This window comes from Sander lucioperca, chromosome 6 (assembly GCF_008315115.2).
Source record: "Sander lucioperca isolate FBNREF2018 chromosome 6, SLUC_FBN_1.2, whole genome shotgun sequence".
In the NCBI taxonomy this organism is placed as follows: Eukaryota; Metazoa; Chordata; class Actinopteri; order Perciformes; family Percidae; genus Sander; species Sander lucioperca.
The window spans coordinates 30,710,244-30,730,050 of NC_050178.1; the positions used below are offsets into that span (position 1 = coordinate 30,710,244).

At 39.8% G+C, this 19,807-nt stretch overlaps 3 protein-coding genes across 3 annotated transcripts; 1 reads left to right on the forward strand and 2 right to left on the reverse strand.

Annotated features, from left to right (window-relative positions):
* Positions 1 to 659: 659 nt before the first annotated feature.
* On the reverse strand, positions 660 to 4,539 carry LOC116065486 (neurogenic differentiation factor 4-like). Its single transcript, XM_031321042.2, has 2 exons — positions 4,289 to 4,539; positions 660 to 2,479 (listed from the first exon to the last, which is right to left on the reverse strand). The coding sequence occupies exon 2, from the start codon at positions 2,471 to 2,473 to the stop codon at positions 1,469 to 1,471; it is 1,005 nt and encodes a 334-aa protein (XP_031176902.1). The 5' UTR covers positions 2,474 to 2,479; positions 4,289 to 4,539; the 3' UTR covers positions 660 to 1,468.
* A 4,543-nt stretch (positions 4,540 to 9,082) lies between these two features.
* Positions 9,083 to 13,704, reverse strand: endou (endonuclease, polyU-specific). The gene is made up of 8 exons (XM_031321054.1): positions 13,584 to 13,704; positions 13,348 to 13,470; positions 11,168 to 11,339; positions 10,846 to 11,051; positions 9,937 to 10,050; positions 9,753 to 9,859; positions 9,512 to 9,654; positions 9,083 to 9,436 (listed from the first exon to the last, which is right to left on the reverse strand). Exons 1-8 carry the CDS (start codon positions 13,639 to 13,641, stop codon positions 9,316 to 9,318), a joined length of 1,044 nt encoding a protein of 347 aa, XP_031176914.1. The 5' UTR covers positions 13,642 to 13,704; the 3' UTR covers positions 9,083 to 9,315.
* A 2,648-nt stretch (positions 13,705 to 16,352) lies between these two features.
* tsfm (Ts translation elongation factor, mitochondrial) lies at positions 16,353 to 18,995 on the forward strand. The gene is made up of 6 exons (XM_031321065.2): positions 16,353 to 16,536; positions 16,838 to 16,990; positions 17,123 to 17,251; positions 17,338 to 17,454; positions 17,785 to 17,866; positions 18,413 to 18,995. The coding sequence occupies exons 1-6, from the start codon at positions 16,489 to 16,491 to the stop codon at positions 18,805 to 18,807; spliced, it is 924 nt and encodes a 307-aa protein (XP_031176925.1). The 5' UTR covers positions 16,353 to 16,488; the 3' UTR covers positions 18,808 to 18,995.
* The last annotated feature ends 812 nt before the right edge of the window (positions 18,996 to 19,807 follow it).

A 19,807-nucleotide genomic window follows, 5' to 3' on the forward strand; every position in this document is an offset into this window, starting at 1 on the left:
GATCTTTGTTATTTTTTTTCCATTGTCTTCTTCACTTTGACAGTACATTTCAGGCCGATATTTTTCTACTCAGTCAGTTGCTCTTTTGTGCTCATTGCTTTAATTTAATGTTTCTCCATTACTTTTCAATCATCACATTCACTCCTGCTTCTCCTTTAAAAAAAAAATCAAAGTCAGGCAACCCTGTAAATCTTGATATAGATATTACAAATGTGTATGTTCCTGAATGTACGTACAGTATATATGAAAGGTCAATGTTATACATGTACAGACATGTTTATTACATATGTGAGTGTTAAATTGTGGCCTGAGTGAATGTCAGGACAGGATTATGCCGTCCCAGTGTCAGTGAAGAAGAAACTACATGGCCAAGCAGCCATGTTAATCATACAGCTTTATCTTACAATCCTGCCTCGCACATCCCGCCTTTCATTAAAAGACATCCAAAGGATTAGTGAAGCTAAACCACCGAGATGTGGGGAGAAAAATTAGAAATAAAGTCACAGCTAAACAGGATCCCTCGCTCTGCTGATGGTCATGCTGAATTAATAGTGTCATGAGACAAACAGTGGAAGAATATCTATCTATCTATCTATGTCTGCACAAAAAAACACAAAATCCACTGGCTGATTGATTTTTTTTATATTTTAATAACTTCACATTTTCCAAAAGACAACAGAAGTGAAAAAAGAAAAAGAAAAATGACATGGTATCCAATGCAAGTTTGTTGGAAATGACATATTCATTTTGATAATATTAACCTGAGGATGACGTTTTTGGTTCTTCACCTTGATCCATGTTTAATGAAAAACATTTTCTGTACCTTCTGTAGACAACAGGTTGCAAAGATCAGCTACATAGCGCTATGAAATCTACCTCTGAAATATGTTTTGAGTGCAAAACATGAAATACAGTAATAAACAACAAAAGAAAATGACACAAAAGTAATATAAGAATTGAACTATCAGTCTAATTAGCAAAAAAGGAAAAAGAAGCCTTCACAAATATGTACAAAAGGAAAACCAGATACACACCTGCACATCAGAACAAAATCAATAAACACTGTATTAAATTAGAGAATAAATAAAAATACTTAAAATTTATGTTGAATATCTGATGTTACCAAAGCTAAATTATAAGTGATTATATCACAGTAACAGGACATCTGTTCAAAATGGCCAAAGCAACATTTCCTGTTAGGACCCCCCCAAGGTCTTATTTGGTAATCAGTGTTTTAAGAAAATATTTTGGTTTAAATCAAGTATTTTCAAATTTTAACAATGTTCAGCCGTGCACCACACATGTAAACAAACCATTTTTATTCTACAGTTTCTCTACGAGCAGACTGTCTTCTGAGAGAGACCGGTCCTTCAGTCAGTGTCAGTCAGTGTTCATGAAGGATTAAAGAGCAAAGACGATCAGTCAAGTTTATTGATAGCTGAATCAGAATTGACCCTCCTGATCCATCTTAGTCTCTGTAGACGGAGGTTATCTGTCGTGGGGGCACGTGCTGTGGATGGTAGGAGTCGTATGGCCCTTCTAAGTGTACGTCATAGCTGGTCTGAGTCTGATATAGGCCCTGGTCCACAGGAGAGGGGGAGTAGTGGTGTGGGGGTCGGTAGTGGGGTGAAGGCTCCTGTTTGGGCACCAGGTTACTGCTGATGCTCAGAGGTGGTGTAGGGGGGCCGTCGTATGGAGGGGTGCCCACACCGCCTCCATTATACTCATTTGGCGAGTGATTCTCGTACACTCCTCCTTTCATCGCCCTCAGGTGAAGCAGGTGAGCAGAGTCAAAAGTGCCATAGGGCGGGCTTGGCAGGCCCGGAGAGGAATAGCTCACCATGCCACTGAGAGGAGCAGGTGCTGCCTGCACTCTGTGTCTGTCCTCAGGCCTCATCCCAGCACCAGAAACTGGTCCAAGCTGCAAGCAGCCAGCCACCAGGTTGCTGGTGGGCTGTGAGAGGCCTTTACACAGTGTCTCCATGAAGGCCCTGCTCTCTGTGGAAAGGCCCCCCTCCAGGGCCTCAGACAGAGCGCAGATGTAGTTGCGGGCCAGCCGTAATGTCTCGATCTTGGACAGTTTCTGTGTTTTGGAGTGACATGGCATGATGGTGCGCAGGTTTTCCAGTGCATCATTTAGACCGTGCATACGTGAACGCTCCCTGGCATTAGCCTTTACACGCCTCACACGGAATCGCTCTTGCCGGGCCTTCGTCATACGCTTTTTCTTGGGCCCTCGCCGTTTGGACTCGTTTTCATCCTCTTGTCCCTCCTCCTCCTCATCCTCCTCCTCGTCTTCCTGTGCATCCTCACTCCCCATCTCCCTGTCCTGTTGGTTTACGCCACCTGCTCTGTAGTGGTGTGATGAGACTGATGCATCTCCATCAGGTGAGCTCATGTCTCCGTCCATCCACTGCAGAGGGCTGACGACCTCCTCTCCCTCGCCTTGTCTCACATATGGCTTAATCATCATGGTACTCTAGGAACAAGAAAACACCTTTGTCAAACACGTGCTGAAAATTGTTTCAATCATTACTACACGTGCAACCACAGCAGAAGAATGGCAGTGTTCAAAAGTAACTATTTACTGCAAGTAATGCTAAGTAAAACTAATAACTGCACTCAAGTACAACTTTGAGGTATTTGTACTTTTGCTTAGGCTAAGTATTTCTATTTTATGCTACTCCATTACTTAACAGAGGAATATATTGTTCTTTTACTCTCCTACTTGTTACTTTGTATATTTAGATTTTACATACAAAATGAGAAGTTTATAAAATTTGTATTGTTATACAGTGTGTTAAACTCAACCAGCTACAACCAAGTAATCATACATAAATATTGCATCCATGCTTTTACTTAAATAAAGGATCTGAATACTTTTTCCACCTCTGAAGAACCCCTGACAGCCTTTGTTTAGACTCAAAAACCTGCAGACTCTTCATAGTGTCATGCTCTAGCCAGTATGTAATGATACTTTGATTAGGTAGCCAACTATCACAATTTCAGGTTTACACCAGGCTAAAGTATTGGTAATATTCAGGTAGCTGTGCATAAATGAGTTTACTGAATATATGTAGTTTCTCTTCCCACGCGCGTTAGTGATAATGAATTATTACAAGGCAAAGGATCAGGACTGTAGCTTCAGCTGTGAGGCTACTGAGGTCAAGTCCTAGTTATTTCTTTCTGGGGATTTGTCTTTCTGACATCTTTGTTTTAGCAACAAACAGGACATTCACATATTACAATGAAAACCTTACACATAGTGGGTATTTTGTAGGTTTTATATATTTTAGTATTTTAAGACTGCTGAAATGGGATTACTTTGAGGGCAATGAAATATATAGTATTGTATTTGTATTTCTAGGCCTTCATGTCATATTGGGTTGTAAAATTTACAGGAAATATAATTTAACAGTTAAAGGAATAAAAGTTTATTACGAATCTAAATAATAGGAACTTTAAGAATTCTTCTTTTTGTTGACTGATCACATTTTTCTGAGGAGTTTAACGGATGCATCAGGGGGGAAATTGGTATTTTAAAAAGGCTACAGTCCTGTAAAGGATGTAACCTGGAGCCAGTGAGTAGGCCTATACGTTTTAATTCACCAATGATAACCAACAGTAGCTAAATAACTTTTTTGTAAACCCTGACTGTCAGCAGTCCTCAAAATGTTTTAGCACCGAACAGTTCACTCCTGTCGCACTCCTCCGCCACAGGTGTGCTGACTGATTGACCGACACAGTGAAGAGATAACCTAAACAATAACTTTGTGGTAAGTGATGGCTATTTGAATTTGTATAAATGCATTATCTATTTTTATTCCTTTTCTCCCCTCTCTCAGGGTAATCCCATCCAACCTGTCAACTGGTAATGCCCCGGCGAGATAAAGTCACTGACAGGACTTCAATCTGGGGCATCGCAGGATTTTCTCCGCGGATGAAGAGACAACCATGGGATTAAATGAAAGATCGACGTCCCAGATCAGTGACAGGCGACTCAGATTGAATTGAAATCAGACATTTCCAAACGCAGAAATATTAATGCCTCGCCACAAATTGCGTGCTTGCTTGAGCTGCTATTTGCTAAATGTCGACTGAATAGGCTATATAATAATAAGCCTTTAATAGCCTATGCTACATATTTTTTTCCATTATAGGCTATTGATTGCTCGTTGACTTGGTGTTTTAGTTGGAAACCCTTGCGAATAGCCTACACAAAACGAGTCCTACAAATTCTTCCAGGCTACATATACATTGCTTAACTAGACACATTTATAAAACATACCAGTGCTGATGTGTCCCGGGACCTCCTCAGGAAGTTTGGTAGATGGTAGGCTATTTGTCTTCACAGTTTGGCCTTTCTGTCCACTGTCTAACAGTGGTGAAGTGTCTCAGTGTGGGTCACTCTGCGGGGGCTCTGGGTTTTAACCTCCACGTTAGCTCCTCCCACCACTCCCATCCAATTCCTGTTGACGCGCTTGAGCTCGCGCGTGGCCGGCCCGTGGCTCGAGCCCCCTGGAGCTCCGCTCGTAGACTCGCGCGTGTGTGTGTGTGTGTGTGTGTGTGTGTGTGTGTGTGTGTGTGTGTGTGTGTGGAGGGTCAGGGAGATGTGCATAAGCTCACTGAAACTTTCCAGACAGCAGGAGAGGCCCAGGCCTTTGTTGCTTTACGAGGGCGGCCGCCAAATCCGCAGTCGTTTGCATTGAACGGAGGAGAGACGCGCTCAGTCGGATGAGCCTAACTGTATGTGACAGCTTGAAGTTGCGTGTGAGCAGGTGTTTGCTCCATCCCCTCATCCAGCCATCTATCCCTCCACACTGCGGAGACAGGCTTTTGAACAAGTTCATTTTACCCAAGAGGCAGCTCTGACCAGACGGGGTAGGTTTGGTCACATAAGGTGCGCAGTTACAGCACTCTCTGACACTCATTAATGGCCTCCTCTCTCTGCAGCATGTAGGTCCATGACTTCTGCAGCTTAACCCACATTCAATGTTCTATTAGGACTTCTAGCAAGTACTCACATTTACTTGAGTAAAATTTGAAATATAGCCTACTCCATTAAAAGTAGGAGGTTCTGCATTAAGTAAAAGCACCATCAGCAATTGTAGTCTACTTTAAGCAGCCTATCAAAAGTAGCCTATACTTATTACTTGCTTTCATACTGTTATGTTATTATTTCGTGATTTTTATTGATTATTGATATTTTTATGCAGCATTTAAAGTTGCAGCTGTTCAAGGGGAGCTTTTTTTTACAGCTTTATACTATATACTATCGCATCATATTTTATATAGGCTACTGATCTTAATGTCTGTATGTCTGAATCTGCAAAGTAATAGGCTATATAACACACAGAAAAATAAAGGTGCCATAGAACAACCATTTTTTGGTTCTACAATGAACCCTTTAGAATACGATTATTTGTTAACACTATAGCTGCCAAATATGGTGGCGTTAAAAGTGTAATATGTATCGCTGAAATATAGTGGAGTAGAAGTATAAAGTGACATAAAATGTAAATACTCAAGTTAAATGAGTAGCCTACTCCACCGATTAAGCATTGCACTAATATTGTCAGACTACAGAGGTAAGATCACTTCTTTCTAACTCCACAACCCCAGATTTCTTTCCCGTTTCAAACTTGTAGTCTTCAGCACCAACCAACGCTGACTCAAGTGACATCACTTGAGGCAATTTATCAGACTTCACGCAGCTCGCTCTGCAGGCACAAAAATGCTTTATACAACTTTTTTCATATATGCGTTAATAAATAATAAGTAATAAAAGACCTGTAAACAGACTTTGATGTCCAAAAACAGCGAAGTTCCACTTCAAGTACAAGTGCCTCAAAATAGTACTTAAGTGTAGTACTTATTTACATTCCACCACTGGTATTTTTCAGGCCAAAAGCTGTATGATGTATGGTGTAAGTTTTTTGATTTTCTTTTATTATCCTATAAGTTTGTTCTGAAAATTGAAAAACATTTAAAACGGTGGTAAAATCATCTTAATGTTTTACATATGCAGACTACCAAAAGTTACTTGTCAAAGGCTTCAAAGGCCTCTCAGATAACTTGATCATCAAATCAAACTTTAAACTTGCACATATCGATCAAATCATCAACTCCAACACATACAAATGAGTCACTCACAAAAACACACAAATTGTATCTGAGGCTTTGCTCTGAACAAGAAAGAAAAAAAAATCCTACACTTATGAAGTGACTCAAAAGGGACATGCTGTATGGAACTGAGGATTATTGTGTCTAAACAGCCCTAATTTATGATTTTTAGTAAAATAATTCCTAAATAGTCCTAATAGTCCTTCTAAATTTACAACCAAAAGGCTTGTGTCAGTGGTAGGACAATTTATATATATATATAACATTTTGAACCACACTAATGTTCTGTGACAAAGACGTGAACAACAACAGGGTACAGAGAGGCAGATAATTTGTATGATTTAGAAACTGAGCCCCACATGCTCTAACAGAGAGGCTTGAGGTATGTTACAAGGTATTCTGCACACCCAAACTATGCGCTTCTCATTCCCCGTTCATTCCTAGTCTGACCACCTTCCCCACTGCTCCTCCCTGTGGGTCTCTGCCTTTCCTATTCCACACCTGCAACCTGAAATGGGAATAGCAGAGCCGGGCCTCTTGCCTCCCCAGAGTGGGACTAGCAGGGGAATATAATAGCTGAGGCCTTGTGTCCCCATTGCAAACACTCATAACACTGTTCATGTTAGTAAAATAAATTTGAATTTGTATTTCATTTTGTTTTAGGGGTATGAGTTGCATCCCAACTTGTTAAATACATTTGTCATGACAAAACTGCTCTTGTTCCTTTATAATTTTTCTTTTCAGTTTGACCCACATACTGTATATCACCCAGTCTTTATGTTCCACAAGTGGTGCCCAAGGGTAAAACTGTATGTGTGCCATAATGTCCCCAGGTCCCTCAGTGCTGACCGCACATGATGAAGTCCTGCTGCAGATGGCCTTCTCTTAAACTCAGGCCTTCTCTGGCTCAGATGCTCATCTATTCTCCACTGGCTGCTCAGCTCGCTCAGCATGTTCACATTGCTCAGAGGACACTGCCTCACCTTTTCGAGGTATGTTCATGAGATGGGAATTGAGTTAATTATAATAAAAATATGAAGGACAGATAAAACTTCACTCCAGTAGACACACAAACATGACCTTCCCATGAATCCCCAGTGTATCTGTTTGTGACAGTGGGGGAAAATGGGCTTTGTCCATCTGTCATACTGGAAGTCCTCTGAGAGATGCCAATGTCACAGCATGAGGATCGTGTGCATGTTAGTGTGTGTGTGTGTGTGTGTGTGTGTGTGTGTGTGTGTGTTTTTGTATAGTTCATGTTTATGGAAGTGGATGGATTGCATATGCAGCAATCAAAAATCAAAATCCCTTTTCCTCCTACAAGATCAGCAGCCTTGAGAAGGTCAGTTTAGTGGATCAAGATTGTATCTCTCACTCTGCATATGTCTGAATCCACTTCAAATGACAATATGGTCATCAAATTGTTCGGAAAGCACACAAAAAACTCCAGAGAATGAATGTTGTTCTGTATTTCATGGTCCCCAATCAACTTTAGAAATGGCCGGCATCTAAGCCAGAAATTGAACCTCCCTCCAGCCCAGCACTGACCCTGGGGAGGCAGGGTTGATGTTGACCATGTGTCCTCCAACTAACCATCTCATTGATGGACCCCACTACTGGGTAAAATAGACACCCCCCTCTGCCTGAACCCCTAAACCCCCTTAACCCTTCCCTAAACCCTCTGTTGGCCCCCTGTTGTGCGTGCTCATTGGCTGACCGCCTTCAGGCGTCCCTTTTCCACGGGTCCATTGTCTGGCCCCGTAAGCAGCTTTGTTTCTGCATGTGCAGCTGGGCTAGCCCGCGCAGCCATTAGCCACAACACGCTAAAGGGAGAGCGGGATAATATAATTACAAAACAAAAGTCAGGTGGCTCACGAGATCTGCCAGGAGAAGCCCATTTGGGGGAGATGCGAGGACACGCTGGCGGGTGGCCAGCTATAATTCGATTATGAAGTTGTGTGAGTGACAAAAGAAACAATTGAATCTTTTTTTCTTTGCCCCACTGTGGTTTAATTTGATTCAACCGGGGCTTTAAAAAGAAGGCAGTGTGAAAAGATAGAAGATTTACTCTTCTAATTTCTAGAGTCATCAGCTCAGAAAATGTAATATGCTCTGACAGATATAGAGAGATAGAGAAATTCTTCCCTGGGCTAACTTTATTGTTGCTGCAACACTTTGACTGCATGTGAGGCCCAAGACAGATGAATTGCTGAAGGCCGCAGTTTTCCTGCGAACTGACTGGTCTTGTGCTCTTGTTTTGCATGAATGCACACAGACTGGTGGACAATGGGATCAGTGGCAGATCCATCTCCTGTAATACTTTCTTCAAACAGGGCTGCAAGTGTGTCCCCCTGTTCTGTCGGCAGACCAGGATTTATCCTGTTAGTCACCCTAGATGAGTGAAAGAGTAAAATCAACCCCCATCCCAGCTGGACACACACACACACACACACACACACACACACACACACACACACACACACACACACACACACACACACACACACACACACACACTGGGGAGTTACAAACAGCTTTATGGACAGCTGATAAGAACAGGTTTAGCTGGTGGCTACTGTTTGTAGCAGGTCAAGCAGAACAGGATCTGTTAATGTCTTTTTGTTTCTATAGTTCATACTGCAAAAGACTGCATTTTGTTTTTTGTTTTGCTGTTTTATAGGACAATAAGCAATTGTGTCAGATGCACACATGCTCTTACTACTGAAGGGTTGGTGTCAGTATTGTGCCTCTCAGGGTGTGTAAACGCCCATTTCTTGCCCCATTAGGCACAGTTTGATCATGCCCTTGGGAGAACACCACATTCTCTTGGTCTGTAAGACTGTTGACGAGAGGTTACACTGCAGATTAATCGACTGTCTGGTTTACTGTTTTATTTATGCAAGTGGATATGCATGTGTCAGAGTGGGCCACTTCTGAAAAGAAGTAATATGTGAAGATATATTCTTTTTTCCTTTTATTCCTGCTTTATAGAAACATTTTTGGAATGAAAATAAGCGGTTTTATATCACCACATATTTTTTTAACTTTGAAACAGACAAGTTTAATTAAATGTATGAATACCTCTCACTAAGAGAAGTGCTCCTGTTGGGAATATTATTATTCAGTTCATGAGTGTAATGAAATACAAGCAGACTCCTCCGTGAGTTGCTTATTATTTAGCAGATGGCAGCTTCAGTTCTTAGGGGTTGCAGGGAAGGCAGAGCCAATGTACTTCTTCCCATCACCATAGAAAGAGTTATCCCACGTGTACGTTTGGATAATAAGCTCCTTCCCTCCCAGGCTTAGACGACACCTGCGGATGAGAGACGATAAAACGATTTAAATCGGAAAAGATTTACATGCAAGAAAACATATGACATGTACTCACTGTTTTCCAGGGCGAGTAATGTAGCAGAGGCTGTATAAGGCAAAGTCAAATTCAGGGCTGCAGCCAATGACTGAAGAACCGACCTGCTTGTAGTAGCCCTCCCACATGAACTGCATCCCCATGACATCAGGGTAGGTAGCCCACTGAGAGCAGGTGAAGAAAGAAAGAGAGAAAATGAAGGGAGTGCTAAACATGTCACAGTTTAAATCAACATATTGAGGTCTGAATTGTGGATGCTTACAGGCCCATTGAAGCTGTGGCTGTAGTAGTTCAGCTGTCCTTTTTTCTCGAGAAGATAAAAGCGAATCCAGTTGTGGAAACCAGACACCTTTCCTCCCTTGACCTCTCCTAATACAGAATGTGTTTCTTAATAATCACAAAGCAAACCATCTATGGTGTTTGTAAGAAATCTGCTCTGTCCGAACCTGCAAAGATGTGTTCGAAGCCGCTGGAATCCATCTTCTTGTTGTTGCGGGAGTACAGACCAAACCACATCATCTTCAGGTCCTGAATGAACTCTTCTTCTGATGCATAGATGCCTTAAAATACAGAATAACATACACTTTAAACAAACTGTGAGGAAGAGACATAGAAAAAGACATGAGGCAAAGATATTGCTTGTGGTAAAAGGCAAACAACGTACTTTAAAGACCCTGCTAGATTGCTGCAATTTGAGTCACTTCTTCTCTGAGTCATAACTCAGTCGAGTCTAAACACACAGCCATGATAAACATATTTTTATATTCAGTGTGACTTAGACATTCTGAGGATTTAAGTATATCTTATGTCCATCATGGATACATGTTCATACATCCTCTTAGAAAAACTTATAACTGGAGAACTCATCCAGTTATAAGATCAGAATCATCACATTTTAAGTTTTCGTCAGCATACAATGATCCAGTGATAGTTGTCTTCACATCCATGTGTACACTGCAAACAGGAACTGCTAATAGCTAATTAGGCATACTTTTAATGGTGCCAATATTATGAAATGTAAATAAATCAAGGCAAAAAAAATTGGCTCAAATTGTAGCCCACAGCTTACTCACTAATTACATGGCAAAATTATACATCTCGTTTACATCTTTCAAAGCATTATGGGAACTGTAGTTGCAAAACTAAGAGCATGATTTTCCCCAAGTAAGATAAAGAATAAGAAGAGTGACAAAATGAATTAATATTAAATTTCTAAAATTTCTTCAACTTTTGGGGAACCCACAGTGTCAGACTTTAAATTCCTGTCTACTAGAACTCTTACTGTATTACCAGACCTCTATGTGAGTAGTGCTCAACCAGTGTCAGGATGTACTAATACATCTGGACCTAGTTACCTTTGGTGTAGAGAAAAGCAAACAGCTCTCTGCCCAGCTCAGTGTTGGACATGGTCTCCTTGAGGAAGACATCCTGCTCAGCCAGCTGCTGAGGACTGAAGTCCTCTGCCTGTCCAGTCATCCTGTCATAGTTGTCCAGCAGAGCCAGGAGAGCAGCGTAGGTGGGTCTGGAGAACAGAGCCTCCTCATTCAGGTATTGGAACAAGCTGGAAGCACAAAAACACAAAAAATTACACAGAAAAAGGGGTAAATACTGTATATCAAGATCAAAAAGAAGAGGAGCCGATGATAGAGGGATGTGCTAATAACATCGTCTTCTCACGGTGCAGAGGCGAGATCATCTTTGGAGCTCGTCTGAGAGTCTGGCACCAGAGCCTGAGGATCAATGACCAACTCTGAGGCTGAAGCCTTGTTTGAATCCAGAGCATAGAGCGTCTCAGAGAGAGCCTTGATCTCAGCATCAGTGATCACACTACCTCCACCTCCTCCGTCACCTGCACAACATCACAAATACACACAAATCATGTCTTTATCATATTAGTGTTGTTAACGTAGAATAGTGATTTATGCATTTCTGTAGGCCTAGCACATGTGGTACTACCACTGGTGGAAAGTTATTAAGCGCATTTACTTTAGTACTTACGTACAGATTTGAGGTACTTTACTTGATTACTTCCATTTTATGTTACTTTATGCTTTTAATCTACAACATTACAGAGGAAAAAAACTCTACGTTTTACTTACACTACACTACATTTATTTTATATCTATGAGTTCCTTTTCAGATTAAGATTTGACATAAATTACAAACAGACCGTATAATCAATAAATCAATCAAATAGAAAAAAATAAAATACTATTAACAGATATAATAGATTCTTATATATGTATTATTAAACATCCCTACAGTATATAAAATAAATAGTTTGACTGAGCTCCACCTCGAGCAGCTACAACATTAAAATGCTGTTTAAATCAGTAATGATAATGTGAGTCTGAAAGGGGTCCTTCTTCATAATGAGTACTTTTGCTTTTCATACTTCAAGTCCTACATTTTGTTGGTAATACTTCTGTATTTTCACTTGAGTAAAATGTTCAAACTAAGACTTGTAATGGAGTACATTTATATTTAAGTACTGCTACTTTTGTTTAAGTGAATGATCTGAATACTTCTTCCACCATTGGATATTAATGCTGTAGAAGGGAGCAGGTTAAGTTGAGGGAAGAGCAAATTGAATTTCTTTTTGCTTTCAGTGTGTTTTACAGCCCAACAGCGACACCGGCTGGTCAAATACTGAAAGAAGATTTAACCAGAGAGGTTGGCCACACAAGCCATCCGTGGTGGAAAAAGTATTCAGATCCTTTGTTTAGGCGAAAGTACTGATACCACAATGTAAAAATACTCCATTACCAGTAAAACTTCTTTATTTACAACACAACCTAATTAAAAATAAAGAAGTATTAACAACCAAATGTACTTAAAGTATCAAAAGTAAATATACTAGTTTTGCAACAAAAATATTCCCCTGTGATTGATATGTTGATATTACAATAAATTACATTATTAATACTGAAACATCAGCATTTTGCTGTTCTGGCTGGTCGTGGTGGGGCTAATTTTAACTACTTCATAAACAGTTAGGTAGTTTAGTCCAGTGGTTCCCAACCTAGGGATAGGGAACCTACAAAGAGTCACAAGATAAATATGAGGGGTCATGAGATGATTAATAGGAGATGAAGAAATAATAATAAAAATATGTCCTGATACATTTTTGGACTTTTCTCTAATCTTTGCTGATAATTCTAAGCCTCAAACGAATGAAGCAGTCTGAGAAGTTTAGAGGGAGAATCTCTTTTTGGTGGAATTGCTAACAACTCCTAGATATCTGGTTAAGGAAACTGATCTTCATTGCAGTACACAGGGCTGATTGTTTGACTGCTGACTGCTTAGAGTCAGTGTCTGTGGGAAAGTGACCAGGTGTCATAAGTAGATTAGCTTAACACAAACAGATAGAAGCTAGCTGACTGACAGTGGTGATATACTGCATGGCACGTGAGACAGCTACAGTAATGGTGACATGTGGTTGGTAGTAGAGTAAGACCTCTTTCTGCAGCGCTCCCTCTTCTCTCTGTTGCACGGGCAATGCATAATCAGAACAGCCAATAATCTGTCTCTGAAATGACCTGTGATTGACCGAAGTCTTACGCCATGGGCTAACATTTCCTCAAGCCTGAATACTAAAGACCACTTGAATTACAATATGATGAAAGATTATTATGGAATTTTTGACGCCAAAAATAAACTATATAAATTGTTAATATTTTAGCACTTTTATCCCAACCGTTTGGCCCACTTAATACTTATTAGTTATTTATTGTCTTTATCTCATCTATGGCAGAGGAAATCTTTAAGCGTATTTAAGTGCGGAAAATAAAGATGTCTATTCTCTCCTATACAATTTTATTCTATGATTAGTCATAAAATAAGCTTTTGTCACTTGCCTTTACATATTTCAGTGTAGTCAGAACAACAGTCTCCGTAGCGCTCACAGGACGGGTTACACTGACAGGAGAAACTATTGTCTGTTCCATAACCACACCGACCCTGACATGAGTCCAGGGTGTCTGAGAATCAACACAACAGATTGGTATCTTAATGACAATCCTATATGTAACTGCATGACATGGTTATATAAAGCTGTAACACTAGGTTATGGTGATAGAAAAAAATCTCTTACTGCTGTATCCCTGGTGGAAAAGGGTCACCCAAAGTGCAAGGACAGCAATGGCCTTCATCTTGGCTCAGCTGCAACCTGAAAACAAGGTGAACTGACTGTTAGCTTGGTTCACCTTTTATAGCAAGTTTCATGTGACCAATCCAAACGCAAAACTCACATTAACCCTGCCCATACTGTCAGTCAGGATGTCAATCACTTCATCGTGATCATGTCTCGTAGATCAAATGTGTCAGGTGTGACATTTTTACTTCTTAATTTTAAGCTATTGTTTATAATGGTAATGAGCATTTGTAAATTACCTCTTAACATAATTTTTTTTAAGTGTAACTTTCTCTCTGTATCTCTTCTCTGTGAAACTGCACACCTGCTTAGCACACAGGCGGTGCTTTAATGTTTTAAAATAAAACCATATCAAGGTGTGAGCTGTGATAACGCCATCTGAGATGTTACACAATTTTTTTTTTTGACAATGAATATCATTTCTGTTACATTAAAACTATGAGGCTATATGTCTCTTTTAGTCTATTGCATTTTAATGCTATATTGTCCAATACAAAATTACATTTATAAAATAAAAATACATTTACAAAGGATGAGCCTTTCTTATTTCTCCTGCCAGAGTAAGCAGATGCTGTATTTCACAGGGTTTATGCAAGATAGCTTAGAATACTCAAAATAGCTCACATGCTTCAGTGTCCCGGATCATGTTGGGGACACATACTCCCACTGCAAATACCAAACAGCAGACATGTAGGTCCTTTAAGTAATGTATAGAGTATACAATAAAATGTATAGCCTATTTATATTGTGAGCCTTTAAGATGGTTTTAAACAGAAATGACCAAATACTTTACAATTTAAAGCAATAAGAGGGAACTTATCAGTAGCATTTGTTTTTGGCTTTTATTGATAGGACAGATTAAGATAGGAAAGTAGGAGAAAGAGGGGGACGACATGCACCAAAGGGCCGCAGGTCGGAACCAAACCCTCGCCGCTGTGTCAAGGACTGAACCTCTGCACATGGGGCGCACGCTCAACCAGCTAACCAGGTCTCCTGTTAATTGTGATTTGAGGGGAACACATGCAAACTCCCCAAGGAAGGGCCCAAGAAGTAATACCACGTGAAAAATACTTTTAGAAGTACAAGTACAAGTCCTGCATTCAAAATATTACTTAGATAAAATCATTAGCATAAAAATATACTTAAAATAAGAGTAACCTACTGTCCTATTTTAGAATAATATATATTATATCACTGGATTACAATTAGTGTTGCTGCATTAACGTGTAAGCATCACGCATGTTGCAGCTGTTAAAGGTGGTGCTCATTTTAATTAGGCCTACTTCCTACTTCCAGATAGCTTTTGAAATTTCCCACTGGGATTAATTAAGTCTATCTAATACTTAAAAATATATCATAATTTATTAGTTGATTTATATGTATATCTGAATCGGCAAAGTAAATAGTAACTAAAGTTGCCAAATAAATGTATTGTGGAGTAAAAAGTACAATATTGGCTATATAATATAAATATTGCCAAGTAGCCTATAAAGAAATGGAAATAGCCTACTTAAGTAGCTCAGAATTGTACAATACTTAAGCAAATGTTCTTAGTTACATTCAACCACTGACAATATTAAAATGTAGCCTACTATAAAGTATCGTAAAGTATCTAAATAATGTAATGGGATCATATCTGAAAACTTTCACAGAGAGTGGGAGAGCAGGTTTTGGGGTATATGTGACTCAGCTGGATCTTAGGTCACTGGTTCAAGTCCCCATACAGACCAAAATATGGTGGTCGACTGGTAGCTGGAAAGGTGCCAGTTCACCTCCTGGGCACTGCCAAGGTGCTCTTGAGCAAGGCATCGAACCATTGACCGCTGCAGCCCCCTCACTCTGACATCTCTCCATTAGTGCATGTATACTGAGCATGTGTGTGTATTTCAGGCCTTTGTATAATGTGTATTCTAACAACAGAGTAAACATTTTTAATTTAATAATGTCCCTTGTGGAATTAATAAAAGTATTATTATTATAATTATTATTAAATGATATAGAAAAATCTGGGCGCCTGCAGCTCACCTAGTAGAGCGCGCGGCCCTTTGCTGCATGTCATTCCCCCTCTCTCTCCCCTTTCATATCAGAGCTGTCCGATCAAATAAAGGCCTAAAAATGCCCAAAAAATAATCTTAAAGAAAAAAAAAATAGCAAAATCCAGCCTAAAGAAAACAAAGATAGATATTAGCATATTATTGGGAAGAGTGGAACTTGAAGAAAAAATCAAACGGGATATTGAAAGGGAATGGCAGAGACTATGGGAAAATGAGACCAAAGGGAGACACCATTATTCTCTGCAACCACAGGTTAGGTTATATATGTATATATATATATATATATATATATATATATATATATATATATATATATATATATATATATATATATATATATATATATATAATGCAGAAAGCAATATTTGCTGTAAGAGCATTTTCAATTAAATCTTTATTGGGCAAAAATGACATGTTTGTTAAAGTGAGTTCCTGAGGATGGCAATAATACGCCTAGCAGCGTGTAAACTGCCATAATCTAAAGAAGAAGAAGTATCGTCAGGTCAAGACTAATACATTCATGGGTCAACCCATAAGACCATAGTATAGTATAAAGGATCTTTGACTATAGAAAGTATAAAGCAGGTCAAGACAGCTGCCTGAATGTGGCTTCGAAAACGCAACTGTACTCCCGCACTGTAGAAGGCGCTGCGCTGTAATAAGCAACTCTATGCAAAGTCTTTCCGTCCCTACCATAGACGGTATGGTCCCTACGCGGCTTCCGTACACATCGTGCATTTCAATGACATTCTGAGCTATCATAAGTCAGTTCACTTTTAGGAGGTGTAAATATGTCTTTAACCTTTTTATTCAGAACAATTACAAGAGACGTTGCAAAGGTGAGCACATTAAGCTTTACACTTAGTCATGTTTTTAACATTTTTCCTGAAGCTCGAGCTGTCAATAGCTGGTTTGTTAGTTAGTTAGCTTCCTTACTTTATCTGATTTGTGTTGCTAATTCAGTTGTATTTCATGTTTGGTTATATATCACTGTGGCTGGATATCTACTATATTTACTTAAAAATCGCATTTGTTGTGACAAAGTTTGTGGTGCACGATGCGACTCTCTACTAAAGACAGCCGCTGGACTATTTGAACTAACGTACTACCGTTACACGTCCTCCCATCTGTCATCCTCAGGTCAGCATTCGCCAGCATGTACAGTCGTTACACACAGGTTGTCAGCTTCTGGCAGCTGAAAAAGCCGTCCTGATGAAACTGCGGAAAAACACCGGCTACACTTTCATTAACTGCAAGAAAGCACTGGAGAAGTTTGATAACGACATAGCACAGGTAACCCCTCTCCTCTCTCAACCCCTATCTGCATTCACAATACAGGTGTGGTCCAACAATATATCTATATGGTGACTATTGAAACAACTAGCTGTGTGACTGTGTTATTTATGTAATTTGCCAACCCTTCAGGCAGAGACCTGGCTACATGAGCAGGCCCAGAAGGAGGGCTGGAGCAAAGCTAACAAGCTGGAGGGTCGCAAAGCCAAAGAGGGTCTGATTGGCCTCTTTATAGGAGATAAAGCTGCAGTTATGGTGGAGGTAAGACTAGGTCACTTTCCAGTTTGTTGGACATGATGTGGCATTCAGCAATATCTGTTGTCTTTCTTCTCGTCTGCTTGATGCAGGTTAACTGTGAGACAGACTTTGTCGCCCGCAACGAAAAGTTCCAACAGCTGGTTAAGGATGTGGCATTTGCCACTTTGGCTCACCACCAGAATAAAAGCCAGGCAGGATATGTGAAGGTAAAACCAAATACTGACTGCAGGAATTGCATTGGGAGAACTTCTCTGTTCACTACAGAGCTGGAAGCTGGACATAATTGTTGACAACAAGTACAACTACATTTTAGTGTGTTATAAACAATTTCTTCCATGTTTATATACTTCTTTTACATGCTAAGTGGGGAGTCTTACTGTATTTAAGACTACTGGAGGTCTATGCTGATAGGAAGGAATATATGACTGTGTACAGCTATATGTGTATGCAACACTGTTCACTCAGGATATCAGAACGCACCAGCCCTGTTTCCTTTGCTTTGCTTTGATTCTGGTAACATACTACATTGTTTTCAGAGTGTCCTGGTAGGTGATGAGTTAAACAAACTCAGTGTGACTGAAGGAGCTTCACTTTCTGACCGGGTGGCCCTCACAATAGGTCAGTAAGAAAATGTTCATTTTGTTCCTGAAGTGTTACTGCTCGGTTAATCTCTAAAACACTATTGTTTTCGTTTCAAACTCATGCCCCTCCTTGCTCCTTCTACCAGCATTTTCTTTAATTGCATGCTTTTGTTTCGAAACATAGCTGGGCAGAAACTTGTGCTTCTGGACATGTTATAACACAACGAGAGGCATGACCAAGTGGTTAAACAGAGTTATTGCAGGTTTAAAAATAGGCAATAGTTGAAAACACTTATAGTATCAATACTGATATTCTAACATTACATTTAAATCAAACATGCCATGTTGCATTAGAAATGTTCAAATTGTTGTCACTTAACAGCAAAAAAAAAAAGAAGAAGAAACAAAAATATCTTTGGATCTCACAAGAACTGTCAATACTTTATACTTGAGAAAGGAGGGTCAAAATGAACCATTCAGACCTCACAATTAATCATCTACATCTATGCAATAAGGTGTGTGTTGCTGAAATGAATTTATTGCACCATTCATTGATAAAACATGCTTTGCTCTTTCCTCTCAGGTCGCCTCGGTGAGAACATGTCAGTGAGGCGGGCGGTGGCAGTGGGTGTCCCCGCTGAGTGGCATATTGGCTCGTATGTACACGGTGGTGTGAGCGGCCAGACTGATGTGGCAATGGGTCGGTACGGCGCCCTGGTCGTATTTCAGGGTGGAAAGGAGGGAGAACGGGAAACTCTAGGACGTAAGCTGGGACAGCATATAGTGGGAGAGGCCCCTGTGTCTCTGGGCAACATGGATGACCTGCCTTGCGGTGAAAGTGAGACACGCCTACTGCCTCAGACCTTCCTGGGAGACCCCAGCAGGACTGTGGCACAGTTTCTCCTGGGTCAACAGGCTCGAGTGCTGGACTTTGTCCGATTTCAGTGTGGCGAGACAGCCAATGAAGAAGCAAAATGAAGGGAGGGAAATCATTGATCTAAAAGGATTCGTCATGTGTCTCTGTTAAATATGAAATGCAACTATTCAACATTCAGACAGTCACACAGTGTCATCATGAATTAAAAGCAGAATATGTAGGTCCATGAAATTACTAATTCAACAATAAAAAATAAAAAAATCTGGAAATCTTCGTCCATTTTAATGTGTATATGCTACTCATTATTCTAAATTATAAGATCTACATGAACATCCTCTTAATCAGGTAACTCACTGACATGAATCCACCTACTCATAATTTACATGCACGTTTCATGCTTTCTTAGTTCCTTTCATCCTAACGTGAGGTTAAATGGAAGAAAATGTTCATGTCTATTTGGGACTTGACTTTTTCCAGCCTGATGTGCAAAATTATTTTGAAGAAAACATAGCCATGAACCTTACCACTAGAAAATGTCAAAAACAGTTGTTCTTATTGTGAAAACAAGGTGGATACACACATTACAACACATAACTGGCTTTAACACCTTGTGTTTTTTTAGGGTTTTAAAAGGGTGTTATGTCCAAGGACTATGATGTAATCAGAGCTGTTGCTTTGTGTGAAAGGTGGTGAAGACTTAAGGGGTCCAACTTGTTTGGAACCTCATATACTTAGTAAAGTTAGCTGTTACCTCACAGTTTGAGCACACTTTGTTGTAATAGTACACTAGGGCATCTGTTGAATAACTAATAAAGTTATTTGTTTCATGTGCACAACAATTACAGTAAAGCAGTCGTTGTTGGCAATATGGCAATATTTATAAGTATTTATATGGACATGTATGCATGTATGTACAGTGCCAGTAAGTTTAATACCAGTATGTATAAAGTGACAGCCTCAGGTATTGCTTTTTACAGTAATAGTAGTAGTAATGGAATTGTAGTCTGTGGTTGAAGATTACATTTAGATTACCTGTGTTAAATCGTTGCTATGTGATTATTACAGGGCCCACACATGGAAATGACCCACAAAAAATACAGT